At 52.9% G+C, this 11,844-nt stretch overlaps 1 protein-coding gene across 2 annotated transcripts; it reads left to right on the top strand.

Moving 5' to 3' along the window:
- The first annotated feature begins 441 nt into the window (after positions 1-441).
- TMEM125 (transmembrane protein 125) lies at positions 442-7,367 on the top strand. Of its 2 annotated transcripts, XM_057416720.1 has the most exons (3): positions 442-695; positions 2,439-2,567; positions 6,306-7,367. In XM_057416720.1, the coding sequence occupies exon 3, from the start codon at positions 6,608-6,610 to the stop codon at positions 7,268-7,270; it is 663 nt and encodes a 220-aa protein (XP_057272703.1). In that variant the 5' UTR covers positions 442-695; positions 2,439-2,567; positions 6,306-6,607; the 3' UTR covers positions 7,271-7,367. The 2 variants fall into 2 exon arrangements, with proteins under 2 accessions (XP_057272703.1, XP_057272713.1); XM_057416730.1 differs by lacking the exon at positions 2,439-2,567.
- Positions 7,368-11,844: the final 4,477 nt, after the last annotated feature.

Genomic DNA, 11,844 nt, shown 5'->3' with positions numbered 1-11,844 from the left:
ACTGTCTCCCAAGGAGGGGATGCTGCAGCTGCCTGGTGATAGAGAGATGCCACCACAATGACATCTTGCCTCACATAAATGCCTGCCAGGACTAACACCATGCAAAGACCCAGTCCTGATGTGTCCAGATGGCCCTAACCTATACAGCAGTGCAGGAGCTATTTTGTTTAACACCACATAACAACAAATACTTGCCGAATGTGTCAAATCTCCCCTAGCGCTGCCAACCTGGCTGCAGGCTTCCTCTCACCCACTGCCTGGGAGCTGCCCTCAGGCTCTGGCACCCCTTCACCTCCAGCTGGGAGGAAATGAGCCACCTTCCAGGATCGGTGTGCGGCCAGATCCTGCCCGGGGAGGGAGGGAGGGGTAGCGCCTGCACACCGACGCGGCTCTGGAGCCTCTCCAAGGCCAGCAGCAGGCTTGCTGAGACGCCACCCTGCTGGGGAATGCACCTGCCCGGGCGAGAGGTGAGGGCTTGCAGCCTATCGCTGGTGCTGCCCGCGCCGCACCAGGAAGAGGAGCGGGCAGCAGCACCTGCTCCTTGGCAGGCGGCTGCCGGAGGAAGGGAAGAGATTCTCCCGGTGAGCTCCCTCGTTAGCTCGATCCAGTGGAAGGAAAGCCAGGAAAAGCCACAGCTGCCAGGCAGGAGCAGGGGACAGTGCAGCGCTGCCGTGTGCGGGCAGCATCTGCCGCAGGTGAGTGAGCCCTCCGCTCCGGGACCGTGCTGTGCGGGAAGGGCCGGGCTGCATCAATAGGTGATGGCAGGCTGGGGGCTGCTTCGGACATACTTCTTAAGAGATCTGCCTCTCGCTTCACATTATTTCTTCCTTGCACCATCGTGTTTCCTCTCAGCACATAAGGAAGTTTCTTGTTCCTTCAGGACTCCTAGACTCCCCGTGGCAGAGGTGCCTCAGAAACAGTCTCCGTCGGGTCAGAATGATGCCTGCCTTTTATGAATACCGTGAGGAAGGGGTACACGAGTCTTTATAATGGAGCATGCCAAAGCTATCTAGATCTCTGTAAAAAGCATCTGTGTGCTGACCCTGTTACAAGAAGTCCTCCACCATCCTTACCCTTAGAGCCCCTAGGCTGAGTGGAAGGAAGGGACAGTCATCTATCACCCAGGGCTTCCCCAGGGATTCACAAATGATGTCTGGTGGCAGGAGTGCTGGTGGGACAGACTTGCTTCTGGGAAAGCATTACCCCTCTGGTGGGGTAGGGAGGGTAGGCTTCCCCCACGAGGTACAGATTAGACAGCATAGGTTTGCATGGATTTTGAGCAGCCCCAGAAAGGAGGAGCACAGGGAATTGGTTGATGTAGCACCCAAAGGAGTGTGGTGGATCTGTTGCTAGGATTTTGGGTGAGACAGACAGATGCTACATAAAAGCCTCATTACTCCAATTCCCTGCAAGTTTCTCTATCCCTGTTTCTGTGTTCTTAGGAGAAGAGTGGGGACCCTCTCAGTTGTCCCAAGGCAGCAACGTCCCTGCTCCCAGGGGCACAGACAGGCCTTGAGCTCCACAACTTTCAGATCTTCTGATTTGTGTATTGACTGTAATTCAGCCATAAAACAAGGTACATGAGCTTCAGTCTTTTGGAGCGTACGAGGGAGTTAGAATAGAATAGAATATGCTTAGGAAGCATTTCTTTACCAAGAGGGTGGTCAAACACTGGAACAGGCTTCCTCCAGAGGTGGTCAATGCCTCACACCTGTCAGTGTTTAAGAGGCATTTGGACAATGCCCTTAATAACATGCTTTAATTTGGTCAGCCCTGAATTGGTCAGGCAGTTGGACTGGATGGTCATTGTAGGTCCCTCCCGGCTGAAACAGAAGAGAGCAGAGCAGAACAGAACAGGTTGGAATAAACTGGAATAGGCTAGACTGGAATGGACTAGGATAGGATAGGATAGGATAGGATAGGATAGGATAGGATAGGATAGGATAGGATAGGATAGGATAGGATAGGATACTTCAGTTGTAAGGGACCTACAACAATTCAGGACAGACCAAGTTAAAGCATGTTATTAAGGGCATTGTCCAAATGCCTCTCAAACACTGTCAGGCTTGGGGCATGAACCACCTCTGTAGGGAGCTTGTTCCAGTGTTTGACCACCCTCTTGGGAAACAAATGCTTCCTAAAGCACTGTTGCATCTGTCTGTCTCTCTTCCTAAAGCACTGGGAGTTGGAAAAATCACATGAAAGGATAGGAAAATATTTATGCCTTCTGGACTAGAGATTTCTGTGAGGCACAGAGTGGTAGCAAGTCCATCCCAAACAGGGATGGCTATGGCCAGACCTGGCCAAGAAGCACATAAGCTATGATGGACTGGAGAAGCAGAGGAAGGAGATGGCTTGTGTCTGTCTGAGATTGTGAGGCTCTGTTGATCTCATCTGGATTGCTCATGCAAAGCGTTTCATGTACTGTTATTTTACAGCAAATCCTGCCAGACCCTCCCGGTCTCCATGGTGCTCACAAAGTCCACATAGCTGCATAAACACCTTCCAAGGTTGGAAGTGCTACAGGAGCCTCTCCCACCCCTGGCTTCCCCTCCTGAACGCTTTGGGTAAGCAGTGTCTCACAGGGTACCCCGGGTTCAGGGATAGGAGGGAAGTGAGGAGTATTTCAGCAGCTGAACTTCATGGGGCTCTGAAATGGAAGTGTTCTTGAACATACATACAGTGCATGGCCCCTCTGCCAGATGTCAGACAGAAATACATGTATACCGTTCCCAGGGGGTCAGCAGGAGTGTGCCTCCCACACCTGCAGCCAGGAGTGACCAGAAACCAGTTGATGATGACCCACAATTCCCAGTTAAATGTTGTCAGAGTAGGAAAAAGAAAAAAGAAAGAAAGAAGGAAAACATGACCACTGTTGTTTTCCTGCATTCCCAGTGCTTTCCTGTTCTTCCTCCCCATCTGCCAGCCAGCAGCAGGGAAGGACAGACAGCCTGTCCATTTCTTCCTGAAATGTGACCTTCAGTCAGAAAGCATTGTGTGTCTGGGCTGGTCCTCTTTCTTTTGCACACAAAGATGGGAGCGCTGAAGGTACTGGGTTCAGTAGTAAGTAAATGGTAGAGAGTAATGACCTGTGATACATGTTATCAAACCGGCTGATCTGATGGGGTAACTGGTTTCAGCTCCCAAAGGGTTTGTGTTATGGTCTATCCCAGAGCAGTGAGATGAGGTAGCAGGTAGCCCAAAGCAACAGAAGGGGCAACTGCTGTGGAAAGGCTGCCCTCCCTCATGGCAGAGCAGGGATCCATAGCCCTTCCTTTCTCTCAGTGTGACCTGGGCAAACTTATGTGCTGCATAATGCCAAGAAACCAGATCAGCAAAGTCGCTGTGAGATCTAGTTTCATCCCCTCTCCAAGCAGAGGTGGGTGATAGCCAAGATAGGGCTGCTTTGATTTAACACAGTCGTATGTTAAGAGGACAGAAAGCAATGCACCCACCCTGGGAAACTGCAGTTAGATTTAAGGAAAAACCCATTCGTGGTGAGGGTGGTTAAACACTGGAATGATCCCAGAGGGGCTGTGCATCCTCCATCCTTGGCAGTATTTAGCACCTGAGTGGATGGGGCCCTGAGCAGCCTGAAGTTACCTCTGCTTTAAGCCTGTGGATGGACCAGGTGACTTCTCAAGGTCCTATCCCACCTAAATTATTCTGTGATTCAGATACTGTTATTAGCAGCACAAACCCTCCCAGCCTGGAGAAGCCCAAACAAGTGTAGGTGCTCAGAGCAAACAATTATATTCCCAGAACACTTTGAACAGACTCAAGGAAGCATGGAGGCATACTTCAGCAGAAGCCTTTGCCTCTCAAAATCATTCATTCAATAGACCTTAATATAACACTGAGAAATCAGTGCTCACAGACATCACATTTTACTTTGTTCTGCAGCCAGATACTATAATGGCTTTGTCTTGTTCCCTGACCTTCTTCTGAGCAAATAAAAGCTGAAATGGTTAAATATGAAACAGTAACATGTGAATGCCGTGCCGTAGCTTGATTTCTGGTTGCATTTTCCCTCACTGTGATTTGTGCTGTTGTGGGGTTTTTTGCTTACTGTTTGACTCACAACTTGTGTGTGCAGCTTGGACCAAGCAGCAGAAGGCCACAGACTTTGCACTTCTCCAAGCTTTACTTTTTTTTAGTTCAGACTCTCAATCTAATCTACAAACCTGCTGTCTATTGGACTCACCCATTCTGTGGTAAGGAGGAGATAAGGAACCTCTGTGCTTGGAGAAGGAAAGGCAGGAGGAAGCAGTGATAATCACCGAGCTAGTTTGCACAAGCTGGGGAAATGTTCTCTCCCCTCTACTTTGAAGGTGCCCTGTGACATCCTCACCTTCTTGGGCACCTGTGTCTTGGGCACATGTGGACACACAAGGTATCTGCTGTCAGATGCAAGATCAAAGTGGGTCTCAGCAGTCACAAATCTGCACACTCAGCCACAGCTTTTTCCCCTCTCTATTTAATGCTTTCTGATTGTTCTGGCTCCAGCCAGGAGCTGCAGCTCTGCCCTGGGCTCCCAGGCCAGTGTACCCTCTGGAGCCTGTGTTTCTGTGTCCAGGTGACCGCAGCACCAGGGGAGCAGCGCAGCAGCTCACGCAGCACCATGGGTCGCGGGCCTGCAAACCCGGGCTGGTTAGAGACTTCCTGGACACGTGCTGCCAGCTGGCAGCAAGCCCTGAGCCACATCCAAAGTGACCTCATGCTCCATCACAGCCGGGGAGTGACTCAGGAGGAGCTTGGGCTGACACTGTCAGGCGGTGTCTGGCTCAGACACCCCCCACACTATTGTTTTCCCTCTCCCCCCAGCCCACATTGGCTTGCCCCCAGTGGAGGGTGATCTTCAGGTGTCTGCTGGTAGCAAAGGCATTGCCATAAGAGGATGAGGGGACTCTCTGAGGACAAGGAGAGCTGTGGGAGGAAACATCCCTGCTGTGTGCAGAGCTGCCATGCGTGGAGGTCACACATCATCCCCACCCGTCTGTAATGAGCCCAGAGTCCCAGGGCTGTGCAGATCAGGGCAAAGTGTGCTTGGCGCAGGCTGACGGGCTCCTGGAGAGCCAGTTTTATCAGGGAGGGTGCTGCGTGGCTGTCCCCACTCGGGAGAAGTGACACAGCTCTGACACAGGGGATCTGCATCAGTGCCTGTCCCCGCCACAGGCTCCCATGGGATACAAAGCTGTTGGTGTGTGTGTCTGTGATGGCTGAGGGTGCATTGTCCTGTCTGGGAAGTGACCAGGAGGCAGTTCGTGGGTCTGCAGGATCTGCTTCATGTCTAAAGGTCTCAGCTATAACCTGAAATGCTCCCATGCTGTCTTCATCACCACCTCTCCTTGCTTTGGGTGCTCTCTGTGCCGGAGGCTCCCTCTGGTACTGTGGGACCAGTCGGAGCACTCGTGTGCTAGGATGAGACATGTAAGGGAAATGCAAGTGGTTTCCACTCTTGTTGTAAAACTGTACTCAGAGCAGCACTGAGGGGTGCCAGGACCCTGGGAAGGTGATGAGCCCCAGAAGCTGTGCTGTGCCGAGGGGAGCCCAGCTAAGCCCAGCACCACAGAGCCTGCCTCCAAGCTGCAGCTACCACTGCCGTTCCCCTGCTCCCCTCCATCGGTGAAGGGCTTCAGGAACCAGCAGAAAAAAGAGCTAAATCACAGGGTTCCAGGTCCCAGCTGCCTGGGGGCTCTTCCCAGGGAAGTGCTGAGACTGCTGCAGATGTAACCATCGTGTTTCTGCAGGGAACTTGGGAGGGGGAACCACTGGCAGTGAACAGTGAACGGGCTCAGAACACGCAGCAAAGGCAACTCTTGCTCTTCCAGGGACTGGACTGGAAGGGTTAAGCCCCGGTCCTGACCCCCACCTCCCGCTGTCCTTCTGGGCAGCAGAGCCAGTTGGTGACAAGAGGCTGATGCTGATGAAGGAGCATGTGAAGCCAGAGCTGTGAATGGGGCTTTATCCCCAGGAGACCTGCCTCTGCTCCATCCCTGCCCTGCTGCCAGCACCAGCTGCAGACATAGTCCTGCGGGCAGCCATGTGCCAGTAGCCTCTGAGCTGGGCACAAGGGGCTGGGGAGGCAGGAGACTCGCCCTTGGGGAAGGCTGAGGTCCCCACAGTGTGTGGAGGTCTCCTGGGAAGACGTGCGTGGCTGATCCATGCTCCAGTGTCGGGGGCTTTCATGAGGGAGGCAGGGGGAGCTCTGCAGGCTAGCTTGGGGTGTCTGAGGCCCTGGGTTTGGCAGGAGATCGTTTGGGACAGGGTCTGTGTTTAATATCTTCTCTTCTTGACTCTTTCAGATGAAAGACACGGGAAAGGAAGGACGCAGCCCTGGTTGTTCCCTTCTGGTGCTGCTCCAGGGATGCTCCACCACCTCCTGCAGCCCTGCCTGGGGAGTGGGCTCAGCCTCAGCACATGGACCATAGTTCTCCAGGTGGCACTGCTGCAGAGGGCAGCTCCAAAGAACGAGACAGAGACATCCCCACTTGAGAAATGCAGCTGCCTTCACAACCGCTGACGTCTGGACCCTTCTCTTCACTGTAAGGGTGTAGATCCAACTGTGCAACCACCCTACCGTGTCCCCCCCACCCAGCCACGCACCATGCCGGAGCTGGCAGAGCTAAGCAGCCCCCGCACCCCTGCGGACGCGGACCACATCCAGAGGAACATCCTGGAGGAGCATGTGGAGCTCTGGTGGTTCCAGGACCCCAAGAAGTCCATCCTGTGCTACGGGGTGGCCGTGGCGCTGATCCTGTCCTGTGGAATCGGGGGCATCATCCTGCTGTACAGCACCAGCAGCCGGTCTGGGGAGTGGCGGCTGGCCGTGGGCACCACGCTGTGCCTCCTGGCCCTGCTCGTGCTGCTGAAGCAGCTGCTGAGCTCTGCAATCCAGGACATGAACTGCATCCGCAGCCGGGATCAGATTGAGCTCCTCAAGAGCGGAGGCTTCTCAGACTGCCTGGTGCTGCTGCTCAGTGCCCTGGTGTTGCTGGTCTGCGGGGTGGTGCTCACCATCCTCTCCACCACGAGCATGCAGCTCAGCCCCACGCGGCCGCTGGCCAGCATGTTCACCAGTGGGGTTGTCCTCCTGACTGCTGGCAGCGCCATCCTCCTCTGCCTGCTGCTCTACCTGCTCTGCACGTCCTGCCGCCAGGCCGCTCCTCGCAGCCTGGAGACTGGCGACATCCGTGTCTTCACCATCTCCGGCCGCCTCACTCCAAACAGGCGGCTTCCTCCCACCTCCAGCATGGCCAACCTGATCTGAGCCAGGACACCTCTGCGTGAGCCTCTGGATACTACCCGTCAGCAGGGCTGGTGCTGGCTTTTCCTTGAAGGAAAGGGGAGTGTTGCCGTGTGCCTCACACTTCTTTCGGAGATGACTGACTGGCATTTGCTTTGCCCCAGGCTGATGGCATGGCAGGGACCTGGGGCACCTGGACAGGCTCTGACCTGGCACATGAGGAGCTCAGCACTGGCCTGGTTGGTGGTGTATCTCCACAAAGCCTCCTGCAACAGCTGCTGCCTGCCCGGCTGTGATGCCTGTCACAGCATTAAGGTGAGCCTGTCCCGTACCCATGGGGACTCTGGTACTTGCTTGGTTCCCGCAGTTCCTGGAGCTGTTGTGCGCTCTCCTGGCAGGGGAGGCTGTGATTGAGGGTTGCATGAAACTACCCTGTGCTTTGTGCAGAGCTGCCAGCTACCGAGCGAAGTAGAGCCTGTAGCAGGTGATGAATGGCAGGAAACGCTCTGCATGTCAGCAGGCATGCAGTGCCAGTGAAGGGAGGCTGGTGGGAGGTAGGGCTGCAGGGGCTGCTCCCGAGAAAGCATCTGTGTGTCTGTCAGAGTAAGCTTGGGATTTGCATGGGATTCCATGTGCCAGAGCCCCGGCATGGCTGGACCTCACATGAAATGCTGTTTGTGTTTGCAATGCTGGGATCTGTTCCAATATTACATGTCTGCAGCCCACCACCTTCTGTGGTTTATCAAACAGGTGTTACCTGTTTGATGTGTTATCAGTGCTGCTCTGTGTTGGGGCTCTGCTATCAATGCCAGCGTGCTCCAGCCACGCAAGTCACAAACAGCAAAATGCAGTCACTGGGGATGGTGATGGGATGCTCAAATCCTGGGGCTGGGCTGATGTTCTGCAAGGGCAGTGCAACGGGGGAACATCGTTACCCTCAGAGAGGAGTTTCCCAAGCAGAGGCACCCCAGCTGCTGTGGGAGCACTGCAGCTCATCCCAGTCCCTGTGCATTCCCACGCTGCTTCTGTCTCCCAAGTGCTGCTGCAGCTGCAGGGTGGAAAAGTTCTTCTGCTACCACTTGGACTTTACCTGCAGCTTTTTGGTGTTTTATCTCTACAAGGTGTCTATCACCTAAGTGTCTTTCCCAGAGGCAGACTAGCAGCTCATCCCTGGGAGCTTTTACTGTGACTTTAGGCTAATTTACCTGTCAAAATTCTCACTTCCTCCAAAGACCCACAAACCATTTCACTGCCCTTTCCATAGACACAGATCGTAACCTCCTAGCAAAGCTGCTCCTGCAAAACCTTCTCTTCTTCTTCCCCTTCATGTCTGCTCCCATCTCCCCCTCACCTGAGCTGCTCTGACCCAGCCATTATTTTTGCTCATTATTTGCAAAGTTCCCTCTGTGGAGGAATGGAACACGACTGAGCCATTACTTTTTGGTGTGTAAGTACCAAATTTATTTGTAAGAGCATGGTAGCTCGTTCCCTTAGTAACAGCATGAATCACTGTCCATGCTACACCTACACTGGAAGCAGTGTCAGAGTTCAGCATCAGTGAACCCCACCAGGTATACACTGGACAATGAAGGCTTCATCCTTTCACAGCTCTAGACCACACCATCTCTGATGCACTTGATCACATGAGGGCACTTCTGTGTTCATCTGCTCCTGCTGCCTCTCCTACACCTGCAGCCATGGATTTTTTTTTTCCCAAAGTATGGGAGCAGCATTTTAGCTTTTCTTTTTGGACCTGTTATTTACGCATTTTCCTCTGCCACTTTCACATCATCCATAGATTTTATTCAACTGCTGCTTCCTCCTCTCTCTGAATCATTTCCCTTAATCTGCCCAAGATTTCAGAGGGTGTTACTAAGCTCAGGCAGGTCCTTCTATGCTAAATTCTCCGCAAATAGCCATCCTACCCCTCTGGGCTGTTTGACCCTGGGTCCAGTAGGGACCCCTCTGCATACACAGGGAGGAACAGGCCAGAGCTGGACAGTTTTGTGCCATCGCCATTGCTGCTGCTCTGCACATCTGCATCAGTGCATGTGCAGTTACACCACCTCTGCGTCTTACTCCCAGCCCCCCCAGCCTGCACACATGGGCAGCCCACAGCTGCCTGCACACCGGCTGTTTTGCACATCTGGGCATTCCTGAGAAGGTGCGTGGCTGTGCCCAGCTCACAGCTCAGCACTGCCTACATGCCAATGTGAATCCTCCCCTCCACAGCCCCTTCAAAACATGCCCCAAGTGCCCATGAACTATGCTAGGAAAGGATGCTTGTGGGCAGTGTCAGCAACACAAGGAGATACTGTCTGAGAACGGGCTGTCCCTGAGAAGGGCAGCTCGGGTGTCTGGCTGCCCAGAGGGACAGCCTGCGCTGCCCCAGTCACAGTCTGTCTGCAGCAGCAGTACTGGTCTGCTCCTTTCTTGGCTCCTGTGTTGTGTGTGGAAATACTTAATAAAGTGTAGCAGAAATCAACTGTGTTGAAGGCTGATGCTTGAGTGTTGGCCTCTCTGAAGAGCCGGGGGTGACAGGACTATGCAAAACTGGCCTCTGCTCAGAGAGCCCAGGGCAAAAAACATGGCAGACCAGGGTCTCTCCTGAAACTGTGATTTTGGTTTACCAGCAAGTGTGGCAATGCCCCCCACAGCCCCCAAATGCATATACTTATTTCCTGATACACACCTTGCACCTCCAGAGGCACATGCATCTCTTTCTGCTTAAGGAACTATACAGCTGGTCCCCCTTACCACCACCCTGTGAACAGAAGATCTTGCCATGCCTCCGAAAGACGCTCACATGGTGCATGCAAAGCCTCCTGATGATGTCCATGCCAGTTTGTAGAGAAGCTGTTTCACCCTGTAGTGAGGCTGAACCTTGTGCTTCATGGCAGCAGCTACTGCCTGCAGCGACCCTGGTACCAGTCTGCCTGCATACCTGCCACTGCTCCCATCCGCCAGCCTCAACCATGGGGTCCTCTGACTGCTTCCTAGGAGGATCCCTCTGAGAAGGCTCCTCTTTTTCTGCTCTGATCCCCTTGTATTCCCAGATCCGCATGCCAGATACAGTTCCCACCACTGGGCTGCCAAGCTCCAGCCCACTAGCACTGGAGCTGCCTGGAGAGGGGTCAGAGGGGCTGCCACGCTCCCCCGCACATCAGAAAAACAAGGTCAAAGTAGACAAGCAACCAGCCACTGGGCACTGAGGGATGAGAGTGTGCAAGATCCTGCATAAAAAAGCCTGGGCACTTGTATTTTAATCTCTTTTAAGACATCACTGAGACCTAAATAAAATACTGAATCTAGTTCAGTGATTGAAAGCATGTTGAAAAGCCCAGAAATTGCCCTCCAAAAGAGAGCTGAAATGCATTTTCCCAGTCCTCAGATTTAAGTATCCTATTTTACCTGAAAGCTATCCACGATTTCAAAAAATTACAGCATATATTACATATATATACAGTGTGTGCTGTAATTCAGATGGAGCTGTTAAGATGAACCCAGAAGGCAAAACATGAGGCAGTGATTGCAAAAGTAAATCTCACATTAGAAATACATTATTTAACAACCAAAACTGGATGACCGCTGAAACAAGCCAGCAGGTTTTCCTCCTTGTGGCTATAATGGCACATTCCCTCTCTGGAAGGTGCTCTAAGTCACTGGCCTGTGTTGCTCATGCAACGCCCAACCCAGTCGTTCCCTTTGGTTTACATTCTCTGACATGTATTATTTACTTTTGTACACACTGTGCTCTGTAAATGTCTTCATGACCACAGAAATAGAAAGGCAGTTTACAGTGCAACGGAGGTTTGAAGGAGATGGGGAATTAGCCGTGTGGCAGGGCTTCAGGAAATGCTATCCCTGTGATGATGTTTCATGCTCCGGAGCAAGATAAGAGAGATTTCCAGGCTATTGGGGATGGGAACAACCAGGTTGTGCTCTGGGAATTCTGCCCAGCCAGATGGTACCAGCTTGTGAATCACTTTACTAAGGAGCGTGAACGCTGCTGCTGCTTCCTGCTTTTAACTCGTGTGATCCACACAGACACGACTGGCTGGGTCATAACTCACAGTTACCGATGTCTCATGTGCTGTTTATAGTGCCACAAACATGACAGGAATGCAAAAATTATAATGTTCATCTAAATCCATGCTTAAAGATACAGATGGGATGCTGCAATGGGTGCCAGGGGACAGGGCTGTCTCGCCCCAGTGCACGTGCCTGCCTGACGCCACAAGCTGCTAACAAGTTTGCTCATCTCTGCAGAGCTGGCATGGAAAAGGTAAGTGCTTTCGTAGCACGTCTTGGTGGAGAGGGATGAGAGAAAAGAGGGAAAGGGTGCACTGTAAAGCAGCAAGAGGGGTGGGAAGCAGCACTGTAAAGATGTGCACAGAAATCCTGCGATGAAGCAGCAGATCTGCCTGTGCCACAGTGGGTGACAGATACGCTTGCACAAGCGCACTCGTGCCACAGACCTGTATTTTCACCACCACAGTTAACATGGAATGCATTTGTGGTCCTTGAAAGCACATGCAGAAGAATCCGCACCCCAGCTGCGGGCTGACAGGTCTCCTCCTGGCACTGTCACCAGGAGA

Source organism: Pezoporus wallicus, unplaced genomic scaffold (genome assembly GCF_028554395.1).
Source record: "Pezoporus wallicus isolate ANWC-B61680 ecotype Strahan unplaced genomic scaffold, APGP_CSIRO_Pwel_v1 contig_5908, whole genome shotgun sequence".
In the NCBI taxonomy this organism is placed as follows: Eukaryota; Metazoa; Chordata; class Aves; order Psittaciformes; family Psittacidae; genus Pezoporus; species Pezoporus wallicus.
The sequence above is the reverse complement of the archived record's forward strand: the minus strand, read 5'-3'. Positions and strand labels throughout refer to the sequence as shown.